General features: G+C 44.9%; 1 protein-coding gene across 2 annotated transcripts in view; it reads right to left on the reverse strand.

Annotated features, from left to right (window-relative positions):
• Window positions 1-27,596, reverse strand: part of RAB11FIP5 (RAB11 family interacting protein 5) — a 359,591-nt gene that overhangs the window by 24,859 nt on the left and 307,136 nt on the right. For both annotated transcript variants that reach the window (XM_069632306.1, XM_069632307.1), the window contains exon 4: window positions 13,205-15,943. In XM_069632306.1, coding sequence (XP_069488407.1) covers window positions 13,205-15,943 — 2,739 coding nt within the window. The remainder of the gene's footprint in view (window positions 1-13,204; window positions 15,944-27,596) is intronic.

Genomic DNA, 27,596 nt, shown 5'->3' on the forward strand with positions numbered 1-27,596 from the left:
CTCTCCCCATTCATTTCTAAGCTTATTAATGCCTCCTTTGCTTCAGGCACTATACCAGATAACCTCAAGCAATCTTGGGTCCTCCCCCTCCTAAAAAAACAAACATTGGACCCATCCATCCCGACTACCTACAGGCCTATCACAACGGTACCCTTCCTATTAAAAATCCTAGACAGGGTAGCCTACCTGCAGATCCAAAAACATCTGGAGCTGCACCACCTTCTAGGCACAAGACAATCAGGTTTCAGACCTCAGCATGGAACTGAAACCGCGCTCATCGATCTTAAAACTCAGGTCGATGAGCTGAGAGACTCCGGAAAGATGGCCCTACTCCTCTTACTGGACCTCTCTGCAGCCTTCGACCTGGTGGATCATGATGTGCTTTGCACCCACCTAGAAACAGCTGCCCACTTCTCCACACATGCCATCGCATGGATCAAATCATTCCTAACCGGTAGAACTATGAGAGTCTTCTCTACTTCTGCTGCTGCTGACCCTGTATCCATCACATGTGGAGTCCCACAAGGTTCTTGTGTCTCCCCCACTATGTACAACATCTTCACGAAGCCCTTGTTCGATAATCTGGGTGTCACCTACACTAACTATGCGGATGACACTCAGATTCTCATACCACTCTCAGGGGATTATGAACAAGATTTGGCCTTCGTGAATAAGATTTATCTCATCATTCAGGCATGGATGGCCACCCACGGGCTATGCCTGAATGATGACAAAACGGAAATCATACTGGGGAACACACAAAACATCAAAAGATTAAAAGAAGAATACTCCTCCTTCGTCATAGACGGTAACACTATCAAGGTAGCAAAAGAGGTAAAAACATTAGGGTTTTACCTTGATTCCCACCTCTCCCTAACCAAACAGGTGAGCGCAATGGCATCCAGCACCGCATATACCTGCAAGCTGATTAGAGCCGCAAAACCATACCTATCCACTGCCAACTGCCTAACCCTTGCTCGAGCATTAGTGCTGTCGAAATTGGACTACTGCAACGTACTCTATATAGGGGCCAATAAACATACGCTGCAAAAGATTCAAACACTACAAAACAATGCTCTTAGAGCTGCCTTAGGAATTCCAAGAAGGGAGCATATTTCAGAGGCTAGAAGACAATCCAACTGGCTCTCCACAGCGGACAAAATCAAACTCAAGACAGCTTCTCTAACTTTCAAAAGTATCAACCATCTAGCACCCAAATACCTAGCTGTTAGATTCAACAGAAAAATCTCCACTAGACCCACCAGAGAAGCATACTCCAACCAGTTAGTGATACCCCCATTTAAACTAAGTACGGCCGGAGGAAACAGCTTCCCGGTCAAAGCTGCCCAGCTTTGGAACTCCCTCCCGTCCGGCTTGAGATCTCCCCAATCCTACGCTCTCTTCAGATCTAACTGTATCAATTGGATCAAAGAAAATGACCGATAGTCCTGCCCTACACCAACATAACCACTGTTCTACACACGTACTATGTACATAATTATATACTCTATCTTCCTACTGCATATTTCCTGTATATATTATGTTATATGTATATATTATGCACAATGTATATTCTCCTTACTGTCCTGCATTATGTAATTTCTACCATGTATAACCACTACTTGTAAACATGCGTAACCTGTAAAGTTTAAAGTATCCTTGAACAACGCGCCCGGTTACCTTCGGGTCTGGCGCGCGCTATAAATAATAAACAAACAAACAATGGTTACGGACCATCATGGCATTGAAGAAAAGCCACATACCTGCCATTTGAAGGTCTTTGATTATTTGCTTGCTTCCTAACAGTTTTCTGAAAGACATTCAAAGAACTTTGGTTACATGCCTCTAGTTTGGAGGTTAAATGTTTGCCTGCTTGAGATGGGACTGCAAGCCTGGGCAGCATTTGCAATGGATTTGCCCAATTTCACTTCCTTGTGGAGAGACACGGCATGGGATCGTTTCCTTAGGGCAAGGATGCTCAACGCTACTATTCTCCAACAGATGCCATACACCAGATCTATTCAGACCGTGCTGTGTTCTAGGGGGGCGAGGGCGACCGGCAGATGCGAGAAGCACGGTGCACAGGGTGAACGAAGGACCGATCTGGTTGGTGGAGAGGACCTGGGGGAGAAGATTCATTTAAACAATAAAATCAAGAAATTTGGAAGAGTATAAATAGGGGATTCTGACGCATAAGCAAGTTCCCCCATATTCACCAAGGATGAAAGCCATTCTCAATCTCGCTTCCCTGAAAATGCGGGAGAAAAATGAAGGATTCTGGGAAATATTTAGGAGAATGATGCCGTTATGATGGTTCGAGCTGAACAGCCAAGCAAGAGGTGCGACTTCAGGACATTTCTGGAAGCACATTGGGGACACCAGACGTTGGGATATGTCGCGAGATGCAAAGGTTTTTGTGAAAACCCTTCCTAATGTTACATATGACGCCACTTCTGGGAGGGGAGAGGTGTTCTTTAGGTTAAGAACACAGGGTGGATCTTCTGGGTCTCTAGACATGCTCCGATTGGTGAATTCAGTCTCAAGTGGGCACCAGGCAGATGTTACCTTTAAGGATGGAGGCAAGTCTCAGATGGGGTGTGGGGTCTTACTCGACAGACTGTTTTTTTATCGCTCCATGAATGATCAGGGAGCTCTGGCCTGTACACTGGGGTGGAGCAGGTCAGATAATGTAGTGAGTCAGACATTTGTAAGGTGCATGTATGTCTTCTGCAATTGCAATACCGGTTTCATGATGCAGGACATCCCTACACCGTTTACCAAAATATCTTCAGTTATGTATACGAACATCACAAGAGAAACATGTGCGCAGTCCTCAGGGAGACCATGTGAATAAACCATTGGGTGACGGCATGGAGCATGAATCAGTTTCTAGGGATCCCTTTCTGAAGACAACATATGAACCAGTCTAAAGAATGCTGAAGTGTGACGCAGTCGCCTGCCTGGCTCTGGGGACTAGTCAGGCGGTGACTGCATTGGTCAACACATGCCATTGCATGTCAGGCCAATGAGTGGCGTGGGGGAGGCGCCCCTGAAAAGCACAGCTCGGACCACCTCCCCACCCCATCACATGGCAGAGGGCACTCTAGTCCAGGTCTGGAGTTTAGACCCATCCGACACCCCATTGGTCCGATGCGGCAGCCCAATCTCGACAGCCTACCCCAAACCCCTGGTCAGACCTTACAGACTTAAGTACACCCGTGCCCAAACAGAGCCAGAAGCTATCCCTGAAAAGAGCAAAACCTGGGAAAAGGTCAAGGTCTCTGCACTTGCTGGCATATGAAGTGATTAGACATTGTGAATACCTCCCTCATTAAAAGAGCTCGTTTTAGGACCTGTGGAACTGCAAGAACAGCGCTGAGAATTTGCGACTTTGAGACTGCAGCATGTGGAGGTGAATTTCAGGGACACTGCTTCCTTACACGGTTTCACAGGGGAAACAATGGTGCAAAATCCTGTTGGCGTTCAATAGGTGGAGACATTATGTGGTGCTGGAGGGGCGAGGGAGTAGAAGGTGGTATCAACAGAGGAGCTGGTAACATCCAAGAAGTGGGTGGAGCAATCAGAAGGAAGAACATCAGAGGAATGAATAGGACAACCAGCTAGTCAGCAGGAGCAATACAGGTACAAAGAGGCAGAGTGGGCCTAAGGCAGGGCGAGAAGGAGAGGAGAGGAACAAGACCCCCCCCCCCCTCCCCACAGTAAGGACACCCTGAGTAGTCAAGATGTTAAGAGGGACCCAGAGATGTGAAGGAGAGACCAGAGAAAGGGAAGAGCAAAATATCCACCTGCCGAGGAGACAACCCTTAGACTCTCCATACCATCAGACATACTGAGACAATACAAACAACTGGTTCTTCTTGACTGAGAGGCTGTCTACTAAGAATTAGACAGTATGAGGCACCCCTGTAAAGGATGCATTGTTACTGGGAGGTGTGACCTTTAAACACCCAGTTTAAGAGACTTAAATATTGGTATTATTTCTAAATTAGTTCCTTGAGCTGCACTAACACAGAAGTATTAAGCGCAGTACATCACATCTGCAAGGTGGGCGCTACAGAAATCTCACTGTGGTTCTGCTAGCCTAAGCAGCGACTTCTAGTGTAAGAGGACAGCTAAGATCAATCTTTTTCAAACAATAACAAACGGAGCAGGGCAGAGAAAGACAACATGATACAATTATATTAAAACTGCACAATATCAAGATACATAAATGAGTACAAACCGAGAAACCAACTTGTGTCTCACCCGCTAGTCCTCAGGGATTGGTCATCCAGGTGGCCAGGAGAGGGCCATCGCTTTTGGACCCAGTTCCTGGGGGGTTGGACCAGTGCAAGAGGATCACCTGGGTGCAGGGTCTTCAGGGAGTGGGAGTGAGACAACTGATGGTGAGATGCAGCGTTCACCCCCTTTCCCGTACCCATGCCCCATCTCACCAGGTAGGATAACCTGATACTTTGACTCCCCACACCCCTTCCAACACAAACATTTCACACAGACAGTATGTGCTGGGGAAAGAGATTCACACCCGAGCATTACATTGGATATGTCCCACTAAGCGGGTCAGGCGAAGTCAGGCACTTGACTTTAATTACATACATCCGATACCCATTAGCTCTCCCCACACGGATAAAAGACGGAACATAAAGACACTCTGAGCAAGGTGGAACAAGAGAAGGAGCAGAACTTCCGGGGCGAAGGTGAACCTATTGGAGCAGAGTGACTGACAGAGAGCAAACGGTAGCGAAACCGACAAGATCCCTGCAGGAGGACATTGCCTTTGAAGAGCCGTGAAAGATATGCAGAGAAGGCCCAATCCCAAACAAGAAGACTGCATTGTGTTTCAAGGGCACCAGTGACCCTCCCGGGTGAACAACAGAATTGGGGAGGCGAGGCCAAGCCGATGGTATTAACCTTGACTCATGAATTAAAACCGCAAAGACAAGAAAGGAATGTACACAGCAGATGAGTTGGTGAGCGACATGCAAGGTCGGTGTGCGTGTGACGGAAATATTGAAGTTGCAACAGTATATCTCACAATTGAAGGCAGACATGTGGTGAACAATAAATTACCAATAACTGAAGCCATTGATACAGAGTAGCAGAATGGTCTGGCGAAAGGAAGTAGCCCACACGGAAGTCTCTTTGAAAGGTGAAATGTTTTGTTAGAAAGCGAAAAAATGAATGAACTTACAAATGCGTACATGTCAAGATTAACCCCGGCAAAAGGGAAAGTGAAAAGGTGAATGTTGAACTTGTGCTTACGATCCTGAACTACCCAGGCCAAGGGACACTGGGGCAAATAAGAGTGAGGTGAAGGGAAAGTCAAAGTGGCCTTGCAGAGGTCTATAGTAAAAGCCTTGGACATTGAAAAGTCTACATCAGGAAGGTCGGAGGGAGACCGGAAGTGGAATAAGTTAGGGGAAGGGAACCCCTAAAGGTGGTGAATTAAGCTTGGGGAAGGAAACCCCTGCAAGTGCTGCGATTGAAAGGTCCGAGCCTGACCGAGGGAGATCTGCATGAACAACTGTGAAAGACTTTAACGTGGAATGCCAAGCGGGCCTCAATCGACATTTTGAACTGCCTTTGTTTTGAGAGCCTGAGTATCCTCCGGTCTACGGGGGCCGCCTTTCTCCGTGCTGTCCAACGTGGGGAGGAGAGCTGACTCGGCCCATAGATACTTTATATTCGAACACTGATTTTCCTTTACAAACATATTCCCCATTACACAATTTGTATAAGAGATAGGACAGGCATTATGTTTTGTTAGTATAGGCCATTTTGATTTGACAGTGACTGACTAGGACTGTGTTTTCTTTATTTGATGGTAGATACTACTCCCATCATAGCTATAGGGCAAAGCAGAGGTTTTTCCAAACCCTTAAAATTGAATAAAGTTTCACAAAGTGTGTTACGCGTCATACAAAACGCAATACCCTACACTTCCACCATCCTTGTACACAGTAATCAGCGTCTGAATGGCTATGCAATTCATTTCACGAGCAAGGAGATTCAGTGGGTGCAGAGGGTTTGTTTTTTGCATCTTGAAAACTGCTCCAAATGGTACTTGCCAACAGTTGTTGGCGTAGTATTTGAGGTCACCAAGTGCAGCAACACGTACCAGAGGCCAACCAATGTCATTGTAGTGCAACGTCACATTTAATTGCCATGAAGTCTACCTTCACCGAGTTTTTTTATTTTTTATTTATTTTGTATTTGTAGAGCGCACTACAGCCCACAGGCATCGCGGCGCTATAGCAGTACTCAAAGAAGGCTCGCTTAAGGGTTACAGTGAAGCCGCCCAGGTAGATAGACTTAGTGACGATACAATGCATGGTATAGGGTTACATACATATTTAGATCATGGTACATTGCGGGGATTGCGGTTGCACAATGCAAGTCATACAAAGAGACTGGTTTTGATGGCCTTGCGGAAGGCTGCATGGGAGTCAATAGTCCTAATGTGAAGGGGGAGTGAATTCCAGTGGGTGGCTGCCATAGTTGGGAAACTGGTGCCGCCAGCCCGGGCTTTGCGTGTTCTAGGAATAGCAATCAAGTTGGAGTAGGGGGTTCTGGTAGGCCTGGAGGAAGGGGGTTTAGAGATTCTCTGTGCCAGGTAGGGGGGGTGCCTGTTCATGAAGGCACTTGTGTGTCAGGGCAAGGGTTTTGAATATGATCCTTTCTTTGACTGGTAGTCAGTGGACCTGCCTTCTAAGTGCAGAAATATGATCCCTACGCGAGAGTCCAGTAGCGGCCCTGAGAGCATTGTTCTGAACAATTTGTAGTTTAGCAAGATTCTTGGCTGAGGTGCCTACCAGGAGGGCAATACAGTAGTCCAATCTGGATCCGATTATGGCCCTGGCAATGGTAAGGCAATTTTGTTGCGACAAGAAGGGTCTTATTGTGTTGATGAGTTTGGAGTGGTAGGCAGAGGTGGATGCAATGGCGTTGACCTGTCTGTCCATAGATAGGTTAGGTTCCAGGTATACACCCAGTGTTTTAATTGATTGTGAGACAGTGATAGGGATGTCATCAATGGTGAAGGAGGAGTATAGTTGGTCAAGTTTGTTCAGGGTGGAGGGGGAGCCTACCAGTAGAAGCTCGGTCTTCTCACTGTTGAGACAGAGCCAGTTTTCTGCCATCCAGGATTGGATAGTCGCATAGATGGAGCTGAGGGTGTTAGTGTCAGATTGGTAATCACCCGTGAGGGGGATGAGCACCTGGGTGTCATCTGCATGGTTTGTATATGAGATTCCCAGGGCATCCAGGATTTTGAATAGTGGCCTGGTGAAGAGGTTGTATAGAGTGGGGGCAATACAGGAGCCTTGTGGAACCCCGCATTTGATGGTGCTGGGAGTTGCACAGGAGGAGTTAGAGGCACGCCTCCAGTGTCTGTACATTTAACGTATACCCAGATCCATTTAGTGGTCAATGCTTTAAAAACGAGGCCGTGCGATCCATTTAACATGGGTGGAGGAGAATATATACCGTCTACACTGTCTCCGGTGCCGCCCCTCACATTCAGTGTAGACTTTCATCCAGACCCGATATTTCTCAGGTCTCTGCATGCGTCACCTGTGGCAAGCCAAAAGAGGCCAGTCCCAAGTCAGAAAGCATTGAGGAAGATTCCAAGGCAAATTAACCAGACTCTGGCACAATAGTGATCTGAACACCAAATTTAGTCTTACTGGGTCTAGGGCCTGTGCAGACTAACTGGATATGGTACCTTGGTAAGACCAAGCATGATCTGTGGCTGCGCTGGACACAGAAATTCTAATTCCAGCCCTTCTATAAATGAAGGCAGTACCAGTGCCCAAGCCACAGTAATCGTTTCATAGTTTAGAACTATGTTTATTTATTTATTAAAAAAAGGCTTTTGATTAAAGCATCGATCGATCCTGTGGAACAGGTTTGGATTAATATTACTGAGGAATGCACATCTACAGTGCATCTTTTGGGGAGCTGGAGAGAGGTCTGCAAAGAACCTGGGTACAAGCTGGTGTAGTGGCGGGACATACACCTTCCATCCTTGGCTATATTGTATAATCTCCACCCTTCAGCGAAAATGTTATTTCACAACTACAAATTGTTTACTGAATAGAACCGAAAGGCGTCTTCCATCCTCAGGCTGCATCTATAAACGCCAATGGATTGCACAACACTCTGCTTCCAATGGGCGATTACCCACCTGCCTCAAATTCTTCCATTTCTCCTATGACCTCCTTCCTGTTCCAAAACAGTCTTTGTGCCGGCTTGGGACAATACACTATATGGGTATTGAATGCATGTTTTTTCAAGTTAAAGGGGTTGGTGTCATTTATAATGGGGTTTAAGGGGTAAAAAACAGGGGCGTTAGGGGGGGAGCCCCCCCTTTTTTTTATTTAAAATAGGAAAAACATGCATTCGATGGTGTTTATTTCAATGGTAAAGCTTCGATGGAATGACCATAAACCCACTATATGCACTGTGCAGTCCTACAAATTAACAGAGGACCATCACTGAATAATTAACCATCCAAAGTGTCTATTAACCAAGGTTGAATAAAGGCTCGTACCTGCGCAACTAAGGGGAATTGCCCTCCCTCCAGTGCTAAAAACAGGACCAGCGTGACTTTTTTCAGTAAGGTGATCAAGAGTGAGCCTTTAATGCTCGGCAGCGTCATCAGGTGCCTGCATGATGCAGGCTTAGGAACCAGACATTTAAGCTCAAGGATACAAACTCAAATTCTAGGACGAGAAAAGAGCTTGGATTAAAAGCTTGAGCTCCTTTCCAAGGCCAGGAAGGGGAGTTCTGAAAACCAGGTTGTTTGCGCTCATTTAAATGATCTTCCTGTATTGGTTCTAATCCCACGGCCCAATTAGATCGTTCCCTGCACCGAGTCAATTCTACTGCGTTTGACCGAGTAGATCATAGCATTCGTCTTCCCAGGAGGCCTCCTCCTGGATTGCAATGGAGCAGTAGGTTCCCAGATTGGTCATCCCCTTAGAGTCCTTCATGTCCAACTCCACCTCTGTGGGCGTTCACCTGGGTTACATCAGGTCTCTTGCACTATTCAATTTGCACATGAAAGTCGGGCTCCAAAAGGCGAACATCTCAACCTAACAAAATGCAAATTAAGCTCTATCTGGAGGACCACTTGAAGGCTCCTCTGGAGGAATTGGGACACCTTTGACAGTTTTCCCTTTCTTCGGATCTCCTGCGTGGTGTTCTCCGTTACTGAATTAATGTCAGTCGAGTGACTTATTGGTAGTGGTGTGTCTGTACCAGCAGTGTAAGATGGCGAGATGCTGGGTTGTCTGGCAGGTGCTGTTGGTGGACGTTAGCGTTCTACTAGACTTCTAACCTTGTTCCAACTACTCAGAATAAAGAGTGCATTTGTGTACTTTATTTTAATTTGTAATTGGTTATTTATAAACACACTTAATACCCAGAGGTTTCTAAGCGCAGACCCGGGGATTGAACCTATGTTGCTCTGCATCGTCTTGCTTCTAAGGAGAGTGCGTTGCCCCCGAGCTATCCTCCCGATACAATTGTCTCCTGCTTATTTCCTCCATCCGTCTTCACTATGCTCTGCCCCTATCCTGCTCCCCCGATAGTCAGTCCTGGATCACCAATTATGTATGATCAAGCTAGATCTCCAAGATTCATCCGGGACGCTAAACCTTCCTCAACAGTACAAAGAAATCATTCACATCAACTGATCTCCTGAAAAACCTTTCAATGCAGGTCTTATCATAGCACGTCATTTCATTAGAAGTTGCATAGAGAACAGGTCTAGACATCAGACAACACATTTGCTGCCCGATGCACGGCTTGACAAACCAAAGTAGATCACATTCAAAATAGGCTGCTTATTTTTCTCATCGACAAAGTCCCCATTGCCAACGTAGCAAACTAAAGAAATCCAACCTCGCTTCATCTCGAGACTCACTGAAGAAAGCAAACTCTCAGGGCAAAGCTTCTATTGCTTCACACCCAGATTCCTGAACAATCTTCCCATTGAATTGCTCTGCTTGGATAAAAGGCACCAAGACCCGCCCTTTTAGCTCCATTATGGAGCACAGGTGACAGAACCTGACTCAGCAAGACTGCTCGGGGATACCAGAACCTAGGAATGGCATGATTGTCTCCCCAAATTCTTTTCCATGTTAAGATATAGGTTTTGACAGAGCGATTTCTAGTATCTTGAGCTCCTTCCGCAATCTGAAGTCTCGGAGCCACATAAGCAGACCGATGACGAATTATCACTTTATAAGCCAGGCATCATTTTAAATGTAATCGAGACTTCCAGAGGAGCTCTGCAGAGGCTCATTAAGATGGAGTAAATGGGATTATATATTCTTGTCCCACTGCCAATTTGACAGCCACATTAAGTGCAGATGTCAGCACTACAAGCATACTTGGAAACCCAGTATGGTATGTATCTCTGTATGGCAGCACCCAGGACTACTGAAGAATGGAAGAGCAGTCGGTACACACGTGGCGTCATGCAATAAATGTAGTCTAATCAATGATGGGCAAAGAGATCAATACCAGCCGGGTCAATACCATCCTTATCGGGCTAAAATTCAGCTCTACAGCCCCAGTTTACAATTTAATAAGCGAACATAACTAAGACAGTCTCACTCAATAGACACCCAGCTTTATTGTAGGGTGTTGACCAAGGGTGTCATCAGCACGGTCATGAAGAGTCCCATTGGCCTCCAGATATGCCAGCCACGCCTATAAAGACTTGTGTACAGGAGCGTTATAAATTAATTACTCTTCATATCATCTACATTGGCTGGTACAATAGAACCCTCAAGTCCTCCACACTACACAGAAAAGGGTGACAATATGGGGGTCCCATCTGAATAGAGTAAAATCTGCCTGAAGCTCTAAAACCCGCACCACCCCAAGACCATGCACGGCATTCGAATGGAATGGTCCGCCTTATCGGAAGCAGCATGAGCAAACAGGTCTCTCCCCTCCTCCCCCTTCTTTGTGCCATCAGACCCAACCATCAGTTGCTGTAAAGGATGCACTTAACCATCTAGAGAGTTGCCCCTTGGTGCTGTGCCATGGAAGAAATCCAGGCTGATCAGCCATAGTTTTATTGCGGCTGCAGTCCTCTTTGGACCATTCGGATGAAACCCCACTTTGGTTCTTTTCGGATGCAGATGAAGCATCTCTCTCCTGCCGTGGTGGTCATAAGTGTTAGATCGTACAACAGCTATTTCACCAGGCAGAGCACAACGAATATGGATTATTCAATAAAGGAGGCAACCTTGTGTCCCAGTTTTAATTGAAAGTCAGAATATAAAAGGCAGATTTAATTCAGGGAGAGCTTTGGGGCAGCGCAACATCAGCTAGATAACCAGGATGGGAGCATCAACGGCAAACCCAGTTGGGATATTCTGCACTGGTACTCTTGGGTTACTGAGGTCCGATTCACAATTGAATTTGATTTTGAAGAAAGAACCTCGATAATATTGGCCTCTTTGTAGTGGTGGTGGTATGGAAGCTGGGGTTTTGGGAACGTTGCAATTGATGATAGTCAAGGAAAGGACCCATTTGAAAACGCTCTGCATTGTTCACAGAGCAATTCTAGGCCAAGGAGCAGAATTTCTGCATCTACAGACCAAACAGAATCGTGAGATCTAGCAACGACATACGCCTTGAACCGAAACGTTATTTGAAAATGAAATCCATGATCAGCATTTTTTATTTTTTTTTATACGCGGGGGCGCTCCAAGGGAATATCCACAATAGAGGAAGCATGGACCCTTCGGAAGGCAGTAAAAGCATGGCTGTTCACTATGCAGAGCTATCCCGCAAGCCATAGACAATTATCAAAGAGACAAAGCACAGCTGGCCAAACTGTCTGTAGTCATCCAACAATCTACCGGCGCCCACTTTCCCCCCACCAACACAGACGAAAACCCTCCAAGCTCCTGAAAACCAGCCGACACACACAGAAACAGACACCAAACAGCAGAACGCCACACAATCTCCATTTACTCACTTCTCAACACGGGCAATGCATTCTCATTCCACAGAGCCACCCATATGGACGCAGACGACTTGCAAGCCCACCAACCGAGACCACCTAGATGCAAACCCACAGAAAAGGGACTAGTTTTCCAGAACGCAAGCTACCAGTAACACAGCAAAAGCACTGTAGTGCTCTCCCTCTCCTCCAACTAACAACTCTCATTTTCTGGGCTACTTGAGTGCCAGATACCAGGGAAAGGTCAGTGGTGTGTGGGATAGATCCCACTAACATACCATACGAACTGTCTGTATATGGGCTGCATGCAGCAGTGAAAGGTCTGGAGAGAGGCCATTGGTTACCATCTGCGCTAACCCCCAACAAGCTAGACCAGGGGCCTGCAACCTGCAGCTCTCCAGAGGTTTTGGACTACAACTTCCATGATCCCACACCATTGACTGTGATGGTCAAAGCCGATTGATCGGCGCTGTAGTCCAAAACATCTGGAAAGCCAAAGGTTGCAGACCACTGGGCTAGATAGATCTAGTCCAGAGCCACTTTACTTACTTATTGACTGAACAGATGGGCCGAGGAAGATTGGAAAGCCCGTCCTTGAACCCAGCAATGAGCAATGCGTTTCATGTAAGATAAGGGACATATTTAACATTTTAAAAATATTAACCCAATGCCAAAAGAAACTTCAAATATTCTAGTACTGTATACATTTACTCATATAATGCCAGTTCTAGTCCATTTAGGGAAAGTGGTGGATGGTGGTCACGTGGCAATTAGGAATACAAATTGTTTCAAAAACCTTTTTGTAGACAACACAGATACCCACGGATGAAGTGGTCATCAGTGACACTGATTTTTGGCAAACACTATTAAAAAATTCATTGGATAGCCAAATTCAAAGTAGAATAGACAAGTACCAACAAACTGTGCCTATGAGACATGTCATCGCTCACACTTCACTAACCCAGACAAAACGCATTTGGTGTGTGCGACACCCACCACCTGATGCAGAATTGTGAAGGATACCCCAGAAAAAGGCATGCAAGGAATTACACAGACAAAATGGATTGCAACTTGCATGGTTGTTCAGCACTTAACACTATAGCATTGCCCCTCCCACAAGTCAGCTACACTAGCTGGGACAAACGACAATCTGAGTGCCCGCGCTAACTTTGTAGAGCAACATATCGGAATGCTCACCTGCTTTTCTGCTGCATATGCAGATGGTCAGCTGGCTGTGTCTCCTGGGGCAAAACCATGAGGGATGAAGGTTTCACACCACTGGAAGGCGAAGTGCAGCAGGAGGAGAGGGCCGCTGCCTCGGTGGTCGCCGTTGGGCCCACACAAGTTGCAAGAGAGATGATAGAGGAAGGGAGAGCAAGTGACTTGAGGTTAGTTGCAGCGGCAAGGAACGGAGTGGAGAAGGCCAAGGGCTGGCTGTCATGCAGGAAAGGAGACATCGGGTCTTGGTCAAGTTTAATAGGTGGGAGGTTTGGGGGCGCAGCTTCTTGGTGAAGGTATCTGAAGCTCAAGTCTTCTTGCAAGGCTTTTTCAGATGGGTTGGAAATTGCACTTGAAGTTTCCACAAAGGGATTTTTCTTATGCTGGAGGGACCGCCTGTCATGCAGCACAAATGGATTTGCCGAGAGTTTGGTCGTACAGCTGGCTCCATTCTCAACTACTAAATCGGCTTCGGGTTCCCAAAAGTCCACATTCTTGAAGTCAACCACCATATCTGCAGACCAGCTGGACTGCTGACTTGCGGACAGCCCCAGGGTAGTCCCACATTTGGAGGTCTGGATTTGGTCTTGCTGGTTTGAGTCTATGGAAGAACCCAGAGAAAGAACATGTTGAAGTCTTGGAACGCGAGGTTGAATTTGACCAGTCTGTTGCATTTCATTATACAAGTCCTGTTGGGAGAGCTCTGTCCACGTCTCCTGCGGTGCTACACCAGACTCTAGACCCACTTGCAAATTGACAGGTTCTATAGATGGTTTGATTTGGCTTGCATTGCAGAGACTCAAAGGTTCATTTACTTGAAGCTGATCTTCCAACGCGGACCAGAACAATACACTTCGGGTAGTAGCACTGGCTGTTGGCAATTCTGAAACCGGCCGCTTCCCTCCATTTGCCAACGGCTCTGTACTTAACATGTCAAAGTTGACTATTCCTTGCGCATCCCTGCGGCATTCGTTGATTTGGTCTAACTGGCCTTCACTGCTAGAGTCCAAAACAAGGCCCAGCTTCACGGCATCCAATTTACTAAATTTGTCTTCAATACTCGAAAGGTCTAATCCGTCTAGAGAGAATTTCAAAGGGCAAGTCTTGAACTGTTCAACTTCCGTCAAATTCGTGTCTAATAGGCTTCCCCCATTAGAGGTGTCCTGCACTGTGGCCTCATTAACTTTTTTGCTCGAATTAGAGCAAAGGTCCTCTGTGGCCAATTCAGAGTTCCCATCGATGGAGGCTCGCCATTCTGCGTGTACCCCAATTACAGCATCAGGAAAAGGTGGACATGGGGGCTCATGGGACACAGTCTCACTGACGATCCTGGTGTTTGGATCCCACATTTCCCCCTTGGAGCCTGCGACTTGTTTTCCAACTAGGCTCCCTTTTCCTTCTCTGCCTCTCGCTTTGTTTAAATCAGTTTTTTCTTGCTCTTCTTCAGCAGATGTGAAGCACCTGGGAGGTTTGGGAGGCAACACCAATCTCTTGGTCATTTCTAATCCACCACCTTCAATACTGTGATCATCACCCTGCTGTGCAGGAGACTTGCTCTCTGGAGGCCACACACCAGTTCCATTAACTGGAGGTTTGCTGAACACAATTTGAAGTCTCTCGTCTGCAGGCAAATCCGTATTTTGTGCATTGCTCATATTCTTATTTTTTGAAGGTATTTTAGGGAGATCACCTGGCTTTTTAAACACATGATTAATGCCTTTGCTAGAGTACTTGGGAGCAGCTTTTTCTTCTTCAAGGACACCTTGGTAAGTGGTGTCTGGAGCCAGTTTAAATACCAATGGTGGGACAGCCGCAATCTTATTTTCAGATTTCACTGGCATTATTGAAAAGGCTTCTTCAGATTTACAAAGATTGGATAACGTATTTACCTTTACAGACACAGGTTTATCCTTCTGCATGTTGCCATTTTCCCTCATCTGTGAGGCTGGGTCATCCTCAGAGTGGCCAATGAAAATCCCCTTGTGTGAACCATTCCACGGCATGGAGGACACCTTTTCATGTTGTGCGGTTTGCTTTTCCTCGCATGCCGCCTCTCCATAACCCTCATCTGCATGTTGTGGGAGCAATGGAGGATTTTTAGGTTCCGCAGAAGTTCTGATCCTTGCTGACAAAATAGTGGGGATCACGCTATTCTCTGCTGGAGCAGAAGAACTTTCCAACAAAGCCGATCCATTTTTCGCCATCAGCTTTAGTTCTGGTGCATCGAGCTTTGGCTCGGTTTCCTTCATGTCTGCAACACTGAGAAGCGACTCTTCAATTGCAGAATAGGTTTTCCCAGCTTGCAATTCCGGAGTTGCCATTGCCACAGAATTTGAGGGTATTGCCCCAGAATCAGGTTTAATAGAAACTCTACTCGTATGAAGTGCAGTTACAGGTGAAATAGCATTCAATGACCCAAAAAAGGTGGTGGCGAGTTCAGTGGGGAACAATGGTGTTGAAGCTTTTTCATCTTTTCTTTCTGGCATGAGCCGACTTGTCGCCAAGGCATCAAATGGGTCATCCCACTGAGGGGTCGTCACTAGATCAGGCATACATGGCATGGATTTGGTAAAACCATCAGCGGAATCTCTAGCAGCTTGACTATTCTCCAAGTCTTCAAGCGCCCTTGGTCTGGTTTTGATGGAGGATGGCTCGTTGTCCCCAGGGGGTGCAGCCCCATCTTCAGCTTCACCGGTAGCATTCGACCCAGAGGAGAAACTACAGAGAAAGGGAGTAGGTGAAGGAGAATTTAGTACTTTGTCAGATAAGAGGTCTTCAAAGAAAGGGTTGCTATGCAGAGAATTGAAGAAGGGGTTGGTAGGTGACAGGTTTCCAATCAGGCCTTCTTCAGCAACTGTGAAAAGGTTAGTGCTAGGCATGCTATTAGGGTGGGTGGCAGAAGAGAACTGCACAGGGAAGCAAGGAGAAAAGCGAGAAGGAGCATCGGAGCTGGGTTCTACCTGAGGAGACACGTCCAGGCTGTGGAGTGAAGACAAAAGGGTCCTCCTGGTTAGTGTACTGCAAGTATGCATTAAACCTTACATAACAGTTCTGTAAAAATAAAAAACCTTTCTATTGGTCATAATTAACACTGGGTTGCTATGTGACGGATTAATCCGACGGGCTGTATTCCGCCGCCCCCCACACCTCTGAAAATGGCATTTACCATTTGGGTTTCAGAACATTAAGTCAGTCTGTATATACACAATCACTAAAGAACAAAATCAAATTGAAGACTAGGATCACTAGCTAAAGGAAACCCATCCAGGAGGGTGTGCACTCCATTCCCATTATGATTACCCTCTTATCACTGAATGCCATTTCACCTGCCAACGTACCCACCCAAACTTATGTTTGGTCTGCCCTTAGAGTAGTCTGGGGAACCAGGTTAGAAACGCAAGAAGAACGAAGGAAGGCAGACTTGAAACAATGTGCCCGATATTGTGGGAGAATTTACTTTTTAGTAAAATCAGGAAGAAGCAATTTTCAGAATTCAAAACTTTTGTGGGATGCAGACAAAGGAGTGAACTTTATTGTAACAAAGTCATGTTTGTGTGAAGAGCCGAGCTTCATCTGCAGTCAAACATCACTAGGATAAAACTGCGTTCTAGGAATCTTTTATCCACAAATAATTTGAGCAAGACTTCTAATCTTGCTTCTCTCGATACAGATACGATTACCTATTCCAGAATTGTCAGACTTACTACAACTTCACTGGCGCTATCCCATTTACACAGATAAGTACACTAACAGTTGAAGCGAGCAAGGTCTACTAACACTAGAATGTACAGTGAGCCATTTATGTTGGTCTCAACCTTTTAGAGGGCCTCCCAAAGCAAAGCTAGTGAGGCTACAGATGGGAACCCCATTGCAAGTCTGTCCAGGGGTCAAGGATAAAAAAACAGTGTTAACCGGAAGAGCAGGAGACTGGTTACTGCTTCACAGAGTGAATGAGTGTCACCCGTCAGGCATCGCTAGGATCAGAATATTTGTCTATTCCATTAAAACGAAAGCCATCCAAGCATGATCCATGTAGACATGGTAGATCCCAGAGAAACACAAAAACAAACACTTGTCCAGCTTCTCTGAATACAGTGTAGTACTCCAGACTTTTTTCCACGTGCCAGAGATTTTTTCCACAAGGCTGGGATTCTACTCAAGGTTCCAGCAATCATGCATCATCATTCAGAGTAAACACTATACTATCCTTTGCCAACATCTTAAGATCAAAGAACCACGATGCACATTTTTTGCAGTAGTGACACAATTACCTGCCTGTATGCAATATCCTTTCTCAAGTGGAAGACAAAATGTCCTATAACTAGTACAATAAGCAATTAGACTTCGAGTGTGGTGTCCTACCAAACCATTCATCATCCACTTTTTTCTAAAAGGTAAAGGATTAGCAGGCAGCCAGACACAAAAGGTTTACCTTGGAGTGAATAGGTAAAGCCAGTCCCTTGAGCATCAACCACGCGAGAATTAAGGTGGCCACAGAAAGACCAAGCGGTTGGGCATTAGCTTGCCAAACCTTCTATTCAGGGCGATTACCGGTTCAGTAATCCTCTATCCAGAAACTTGTAAACCAATGGACATTGAAGTCACAGCCAGTGGGACAGAACCAGTTTCCAGCAACAAACAACCGCTCCTTCACAGCAGCGGTGCTATTGAACAAAACCACACCATTGACCAGGATATGCAATGAATATCTACCGATGCACATTCCGCGGTGCACCGAAAAGGAAGAGGCCATTGCTGTACCACCGAAAAAGGCTACGTGTTGCTCTAGAACTAGTACTCTAGCTCCCTTAATTTAAATTTTCCTGGAACTTCTCCATTCAACCCACCTTGACTCATTTTGAATTTATTCCAATCTCGGGCTAAAACGACACTAGGCACACATCCTCTTTTGCACGCTCGCTGGTATATGCAAATATTGTTTTGAGCCTATAACTTTGGCCATCACAGAAAATCCTGGCAACAAAGCAGGGCAGGCAGCAACAGATTATCTTGGAGTTGCGCAATGACTTGACTGAATTTCCTAAATTAGAAATGGGGCGATTGGGTTGGCACACATAATTACCCTCAACATTTTCGGCGTTTACTGGGGGCTGTATGTACATATACCCTTACGGGTCTAGTGCCAAAGTACGGCAATACTGTTGCTCTCGACTGCCATGACGCAATACCAAACATCAATTAGTAAAATGGCTAATTGAAACAATCACATTTGGGGCGGCAACACGTACAAAGCATGTAGAAGCTGCAAATCAACTTGGATAGTGAGCAATCGAGAACTACGGAGGATTGTGGGTGCATTTTTGGGCATTACACAGCATTTGACTTCCCTCAACAAGGATGATGGAAGGTCAATATTGAAATTTCATAATGGGAAGGGTATGACGCTAAAGAGCGAACACGCCAACGTTTGGCTTAAGGGGTCCCGCGATGCAAGAATCCGGTCTGTTGGGTTAGCAGTGTTTAATGTTGATAAAGCCTTTATCTGGAGTTCTACAAGCTTGGTCTTTGAAACAACGTTATTTAGGTCCACAATTGGTTTGTTCTTTAGTGATGTGCTTGGCCACTTCAAATGGCACTTAAGCCAAATAATTCTGCTCCAGCCTTAAAGAGGTTTTCCATGTATAGGTACCAATGGAAATTTACAGCTAGTAGTGACAAAAGTAGTCTTCACAAGTTAGTTATACACTCCGCATAGCTGGAAAGTTTCCCAGTGCTATTGGTAAAACTTCAAGCCAGTCCTGGTTTTTCCCTTTGCGCGCCGGTTTGTTTTCCTCTCCAATTGGAATTATGGGCCTTCAAATCCCAGCATACAATGGGGAGAAAACAGGACTAGCTTGAGGTTTCACCAATGGGCTTGGGAAACATGGCAGCTATGACATTGAAGTACAGTTTGCACTTTGTGGTTCCCAGCAGCCTCCACACCCATCCGAGTTCACCAATATTGTGAAGAAGCTACCACATTGTTTAGCAGTCAATTCCAAAATGTGCAAACGTTGTCTTGATAGCCCTAGCGCTAGGCAGCTCAATCTATCATGAAACTTTAGTGACATGTGCCTTTGTAGTAATGCTGCTATCTTCAGGTGACTGAAGGTCCACTGGCATAGTTGCCTTCTGGTATTCACCCCACCCTTTAAAATCACCCTGTCAAGGGGCAGAGAAACATTTGGAAGACTGCAGAACACCTAGTGAGGAGGTGTACCCCCGGAGTGAGGCTTGTAGCACAAAAGACTGCCACCTCAACAACCTCAAAAGGGGGAAAAGACCAGGCAGTTCATTTGAGGACATTGAGCTGTGTAGTACTGCCACTTAAATAAACACTGCTCACACCTGGCTGCATTAGGACACAGAAAGGTATTATCTAATTCGACCAACTATGTACCACTTCCAACCAAATGCCAATTTCAAGTTTTCAGAAAGACTTCCAAGTCCTGCACTATTGTACTGTGTGTTTGCACAACTAATGTAATCAAGCCAAAACCCTTGGCCATTATACCAGTTGAAAATGAGAAGAAATCTCAAAAAGGTGCAAGCACACAGGTAGCCAGAAGAACTAGAAATTTGACAAAAATATGACCCGACATTTTAAAAAAAATGCAACATTTATAAATACAAGACAAAAATAAAATAAAACTAAATAAAATTTAAAAAAAATACACAAATTGTAAGCTGTCCCAGCTTCAAAAGTAATTCTTACAAGGAAAAGAGAATTACGCCTGGCGGTGAGATGGCTGTAAAGGCTGGTCATTTAGGAACCCCCTGGATCAATCAGTTAAAAAATATCATTCCACTTTCAGATTTTCCTCACAGTAGATCCCCCCCGAGTGATCAGTATTACCCAACACTTGGGTATTGCATACGAGTGTTACTGTTATTGGGCAGGAAAGAATATTTTAAAAAAGCACAGACAAATACTGGACAATGAAAGAAAAGGTTTTCGAAGTCTAGTGGTCAATAGACATTTTTACCTTAGTCCCCCATTTTGGTATAAGGAACATGCATGGAGTCTCATCCCCAGGCAACAAACATATGGAATATAAAATGAATGGGGCTACAACAGCTGTGGATGCCAATTGTTGGGACACCAGAGAGAAGTGGGTGTGCTGTTCACAGCAGTCCTCAGGCAGCAGGAAGTTAAGGGAGGGGTGACGAGGGATGAAGGACAACAAGGTAGCAAAGGTCCATCACTGGCAAGGTGGGACTCCATTATTCACTCTCTTTGTGCAGACCATAAACAATGTGCATAACTAAATGGCTATGACGGATGGTGTGTGAGGTACGTTTTCCAAATATTACTTACCCAGCAATAGTCTTTCTATGGCTTGTATATGCTTAGAGTCACATGTTTTGCATTTGTACCATCTAGTGGTTGCCTCTGAAATCAATATTTTTTCTGAACTTCAAAAAGGGGTGTTTCTGTAACACTATTCCCAACCTACGTTTGCATGGACCTTGTGATCCTTTACGAGTGACCGTCCTCAAATCAGTTTTAGGACAGAATGCATTCCTGTACTGGGTAAGTGTTGCATTGTTTTGCACAGTCCCTTTGCTTCCAAGTGGAAGGGGTGTGGGCGGGGGCATGGGCAGGTGACCAAGCAGATACAAGCTACAGAAAGACTATTACTGGGTACATTTGTCTTCTGAGGCGGTTGGATCCGCTTAGATTACTTTTTTGAATAGACTAGCAAGGAGAAAAGTTGGCAGGTGAGCTGCAGATCCAGGTTACCCAATTGTTTTAAGACAGGATGCCCCACCTGGGAACCAGCCCTTGTTTACACACTAGTGCTGTGTGAATGTGTGTACTGAGCTGCATACACTTAATAATCCATCTCACAAAAGGGGGTTTTGTCACTGGATACTCTTCTCTCTCTTTTTCAGACGTAACACAGATTTTACTGTTTGGTTCTGCTTATATAGAACATTAGCTCCCTTCGAAGATCTAGTGTGCGTAGTGCTTTGTCTCCCCTAATTTGTACATTGTGTAAGAAAGATGGTAATCTGATGGACTGTTTGACCTGGAATTTAGACGTTTGCTTAGGTGAAAAATGTGGATGCGGTCTTAGTAACACTAAGCTTAAGAGTAGTGACAAAGGGTTCAGTGACCTAAATAGCTTAAAGTGTGCTTATCCTCGGATGAAGGCGACTTCAATTAGAAAGACTACTTTGTAGGTTTATCACAAAAAGGGCTTTATGCATGTGTTCAAAAGGGAGGCCAATGAGCCTTTGTAGAATTGTATTAGTATTAGGTTCTAAGCCAGTAGGATGGTATGTGAGTGGTGGATACATGTATTGTATGCCTTTCATAAATGCCTGAATGGCAGCCACGCTCCACGACATCATATGTTGTGACATGATGTATGCTGCAAGGAGTGCCAAGTAAACTGTAGGGAATTTTAACCAACCTTGCATCAATTAGAAGGAGCAGGTATGTGAGTAGATCTGTTGGTGAACAGTCAATTGGATTGTAGTTTCTTTGAGCACCAATTGACAAACTGCTTCCATTCGTTACATATGACCTGTCACAGGGGAGAGAATAGGGCTCCCGCGGAATACGAGATGCAGATCAGTGGTGTTTGGGAGAAAGATAGTCAAACTAATTAACATATTCTATCTACCTTACAGACTCGACCCGCTGCTTAGAGTTGTAATAAAAAGGTATTTAATTACCCCATATAATGCTTCTCAATGTATTGAGCTTGAAAGGAAGAAGGGCTTCGTCGGCCCCAGCACATGACTTGCTTTGGTCAATTGCAGGCGATAACTTTAGCCTGGCCGGTAGCTCGCAGGTTTACCAGGGGAGGAGAAAACCCAAGAATTGAGAGAAAGCAAAAAAAGTTCCAAATGGTAATAATCCGAGCAAGAGAGCAAGAGCTCAACAGAGACAGAGACGGGGGAACAAGTGGGGAAAAGTGTGAAATCCTTGCACAGAAGGTTAATGAGATGCTCTGAGAGAGTTGGGAAGGACCAACGTAGTCCCTTTGCCAAATCCGGTGAAGGAGAAGGGTTTCACATGTGGCCTTCATTTGGTCCTGCTTTCTGAAAGAGAACAATACTCATCCAGATTTACAGCCCAAGAAGAGGCTTTTTGGAAACTTAATACAGTACTTTTCCGTTAAGAGGGGCAATGTAGGAGATCTTGCGTGACAGTCCTTGCTAATTATTTTAGTTTGGTACATGTGAAATAGAGTAATGTAGGGAAGTAAATTTCTTACACTTGCCCCAAAATCAGTTACTCATAAAAAGGCGCTGTTAAATGGCTGCAAAAGTAAAAAAAAAAAAAAAAATCTAAAAAAAATTTAAAATATTTTTAAAAAAAGGTAATGGATTAAACTTTTCCCTTGCTTCCGTAATTACTGTATACAGTTGATGGTTCATAAAGGGCAGCAACAGTGCCTCATTAGTTTAAGCTATTAAGTATTGCTTGCATTGCGACACCTATGAGCCAAAACTAATGCATTAGAGTCTAGATGGGGAGAAATAGCATAGAAGGCGGGACACAGCCTTTTAGGTCATAGGTTATTTGCCCACCCATTGACTGCCCATGGCAATGCTAATCCATATGACCATTCCCACCCAGTACCCGCCCAAAACCCATTGGAACTGAGCCGCTTCAATCAAACCTTACCATCAAAACTTTGCACTCAAAGTGCCTGCGAGTGTTTTCTCAAAGCAGTCTGAGCGTTGATGATTAATTGGAGTTGTAAACCAACTACTAGTGTAATAAAAAATGTCCTAACCAGGTTGCCTTCAGTGACTATTTATAAGCACTCTGTGTCCTTCACTGAAGTCCCATTAAAAACTAGCATTGGCAAAGCATTAGGCATTTGCCAGGCACAGCTATTAGATGTCCAGGTACTCGCACCATTTTGCACCTGCTACCATCAATGGCCAATTAATATTACTACGGCTACGCTTGTCAATCAACCTTCCCACGCCTACACAAAAGCCTGATACGTTGGCATGCAAAGGTTTGTTTAGATTAGAAATAGTCAAGGATTATGAATTTTCTGAAAAATCTACTTGTCAGCGAGACAATGTACAAGAAGCCTGCCTATCCTGTGAAAAAAATCCCCTTGTCCAACCTTGCAGCCTAGTCTCCAATAGCATCAAGCTATTAGTCGAAGTGGAAAGTTATGATGGCACTGTAGAGAATGCAGGTGGTTCAGGTATGTTTGGCTAGAAAACTTCAGCTGGGTTTGAAATCCACTTCTGTGTGGCGAGGAGCATTTCCAAGTGCAGTACAACCTCTTCAATGTCACAATCCGTATTCTGAGAGTTCCTCTCTAAAGTCGGGCCACAATTAGTAGTCAAACGCATGAATTAATGGGGCATCCAAGTATTTTGCAAGTTGTGAACCGCTCTTCAATGCACTGAATGATGTTGCTAATGAGCGCTGCACGAGTTTGGCTAGTGGTTGCCAGTGGCAATGGATCAACAATTTTATCTTCAACTTCCTTTCTTCTGGGAGATGAACCAAAACGGATGTCTCCTGGAAAATGTGTGAAAAGGTATGTCGCAAAAAGGGGTTTTAAAAAATGTAGTCATTCAATACAAGCGATTAAATGCAAAAAAGTATAAGATTCAATCTTGACCATGCCGCAAAACAAAAACACACAAGAGCAGTCCAGCACAGACAGCGCGATGATGAGCACTTTCTACAAATGGCCTGTAGATGGCGCGCGGAACACCACAAAACGTAATGCCGAAAAATCTAAAAAAAGGTCATCTCTGGAACGGAATGACCGAGCGAGCTAGAAAAGTTGCATTTATTGGGCAATTAAAGAATATTCCATGCAAAATTCACGACATCAGACCTCACCGCTCACGAGGAGTTGCATCTAAGATCACAGACATAAACATATAATATATATACACATATACACACAAAGAAAGTTATAAAAAACCTTTCACCTGAAATGTGAAAATAGGAAAGTATATTTGAGCCAAGTCGCACATTCCAGTGCACTGATGATCCCCAATAAGGGTGAAACCAGGTATGTAGTTGTCCTGTTTGCTTAATCAACCCAAGACAGACATTTGCAAGGCTATGTATAAAGTAGCACTGCCCTATTAGAGAAAGACAATTTCCTTGAGAAAAAGGTTTGCATTTGAGCTAATTTGCATACCCACAATGCCTTGCTGTTGTGGCTCAGAACTGTAGGGGAACTTCCAGCGATATCTACTAGGTGGCATTGTGGAATGTGTGACTTGGGTCAAATGGACTTTCCCATTTTCACATTTCAGGTGAAAGCTTTTTTTTTTTAAACCAACCATTACTGGTGTGTACACACACACACACTTTGTATAGAGAGGATATTTTCTCTTAACATTTCAATTCTCTAAAGCTGCGGAGGAGCAGTGAAAAGTGTTGGCTTGCTATAGCATCGCCATGGAATGCGATTACCTTGCTGTATGGAGGTTAATTAAAAGAAATACACAGGTTTGGCATTTTTGAGACGTGCTCACTTGCCATTTCCAAACATTCATGGCACCTTTGCTGGGCGGTGGGTGAGAAAAAAAAAACTGTCTACTGCTTTATGCCCTTGCCCACTCGCGTCTTTTGAACTGCAGTAGCTGACCAGTACCTTTGTGGAGCCTCATTTTTGATACCCCTGCGAGTTAGTTTGCTTGCTCGGTTTGCTTGTTTGTAAACCAATCCTGCAAAACAAATTCCTGGGCAGTGCCCAAGTTCTGCATTAGCCCACGGCCATTTTGTTTCTCCATGAAGGAATTCCCCCCCCCCCCCTTTCTAGCCAAGTTTGGATCGCTGCTACTCGGTTTTACTTATTTCTTCTATTCAGTCATGATTCGTTTTGGAGAACTTCCTTATTTTGTTAGTCTTTGTATTATCCGCCTTAACTCAGCTTCTGACCAAGCACAGATCAGTAACCTTATTTGGAGCCTGCCCTTTAAGCCACCGTTTCCTCCTGAAAATAGACAGCTGCTCTGCTAATGTGCTCCCAACTCTTTCTAGGAGGATCCAACATTTGAGATGGCATCATAGTTTGCCATTTACATAGCGCTTTCGCCAAAGCGCTGTACATAGATTTTACATACGATTATTATCACCCAACTGAAGTTGTTGCTCATACAGGGCTCAAATCGAGGGTACACCCGGGTAGACGGTGTCTCCCCAATTTTTTCAGAGGGAACCTTGATCTGCCAATTTATGATGACGCCACATTCAATTGGTATGTTAATGAGACTCCCCCACTATTCTTTTTAGGACTTGACCGTTTTTCAACCTCAGAAGGGTGAAAGCCTAAGTTGGTCTAGTTGAGTTTCGAACCTGCGACCTGCAGATCACCCAGAAGCAATTGCTTAACCTGCTGAACTCTCTTACCAGGATACATTTATTCGGATGCCAGTGTGGCATGCTGGCAAACACTAACTTTGGGTTTTTCCACTCCATAGGCGACTTTGTTGTCTTTGGCCTTTACAAAAGCAAGACCTCAGAATGTTTATTTTTTGTAGAAAGTTCAAATGTAAATACTTTGCAATTGGGTCCAGTGACAGTTGTCCACTTTGGTCAGTCTATCTAGGATAGGTCTTTGGAGTAGCTGAACCAAAACTCCAAATAGACACATTTCCTAGGATAGCACCCCTGCTTGACGTTGGAGTGTTAGAATTACAACGCGCACAAAGCAAGTACACCTTTGGGAGTGTTGGAACCACAACTACCATAATGCATTTCTCTTCAGGATTACCATAATGCAATTCTCTCAGGATCTATGCCCACGTTACTCTGTTCACACTTTCAGGTGTCTCGATTCTAGTGTAGGGTGCCACCATCTCACGTCTTCAGCTTCTTCTAACATCTCCACCCTCTTGCGATGGATGTCAATGGCAATCCTTGGAGGGTTTTCACTCCATCACGTCTGACTTTGGAGTAGGAAGAGTAGATTCGGTCATTTATGCTTGGTTCCGGATGAAGTCTCCCTTTCGAGCTCGTATGAGATTTTAGGATCGCCTGGTCTCCTGGTGCCAAGGACTCTTTGGGTAGTCAGACAGAATAATTTTCATAGGCACCTCAACAGAACGAGTTGTTAGAGCCGATTGAACTGTGCCCAGAGTGTGACCTCCTCCAAGAATTTGACAGACTAGGGCGACTATTTTACTTTTGCTTTCAACCATGTACGAGCCACAGAAGTCTCTGCTCTGGGTCACTGACCATTTCTATGCAGGCATTGCCACTCATGGGGTCAGGGTTATGGTTGTTGGAGAACAGAGGTCCCTTTGGCTGCATAAAATAAATGATTCTACACTGAACCAGGTTTCCTTCATGAAAGTACATGGTGCTGGCTGAAATAGGTGTCATTGAGGTTACAGTTAAGCAGCTACCTTTCTGAGTTGCACACAAGTACGTCATACCAGTTTAACAAACCCCTTGAAAGGGCCCACAGCGACTCATTTCTTAAGCATTCTCACATTGGTCATCCACCGAAAAATAATTTGAAAAAAAATTCAATGACTTTTCTCGTTGAAATATCCGCGGGGAAAAACCCAGCGAAATTGTATCCCACGATGAAATGACATGGAACCAAATTCTTGAACCTCTGTTCTGGTTCAGCTTTCTGCCCTATAATAGTCCATGCCCACAAAACCCTGTCAGGCCAGGCTGGAGCCACAGTTTTAGATTTCACCCTTCTATAACGGTGGGCCAAGCATACATAGCCTCACAATCTTGCAACGCCTCTGGAATAGTATGGTCTAATGCCAATAGTCTTCTAGAGCATTCTGTCTTTTCTAAGAGGAGATGCAGTTCCAGTGTGATCCGACAGGCCACGTAGGAGTACCAAGTAGCTACCAACAACCAAGCCAGTTCCATTATTCCTAAATTGTGCTTCAAATTTCTCGTTGTTCCAGATACCGCTAATAAATCCCCATTCTGCACCTTTCAAAAGAATGGCTACACATTCTAGTGGACTTGCGCTTCCCTTCCAGATTCTCTGTTTTAGCCAATTTAATATACAACTCTTTCTTCAAGTGTTGGCAGCAGTGTTCCAATACTGGATGACATGTGTAAAGACAACTGAAGAAAGGGAGGGAGGAAAGCTCAGGAGCTATGCGCTCGCCCTGGAAGCTAGACCACGCTTAGCAACACAGGTTCGATCACCGGGTCCGCGCGTAGAAACAGTCGCACGTGAACACAAATTTGTTGAATGCTTCCATGTGGAAGGAGAAAGCAAAATAAATATGCCAATAAAATAAATTGCCAATTCCACCAACCTAAAATGTGCTCATCCAATTAAACCTCAATTCAGACTACATCACCACATTTGCTTTAAGGGTAGCAGCTGTTTTTTAAGTTAATTCCGGCAGGACATACCATTCCATGCCCTTGGCAGCAAAG

Source organism: Ambystoma mexicanum, chromosome 6q, assembly GCF_040938575.1.
Source record: "Ambystoma mexicanum isolate Mex_15411 chromosome 6q, UKY_AmexF1_1, whole genome shotgun sequence".
Classification (NCBI taxonomy): Eukaryota; Metazoa; Chordata; class Amphibia; order Caudata; family Ambystomatidae; genus Ambystoma; species Ambystoma mexicanum.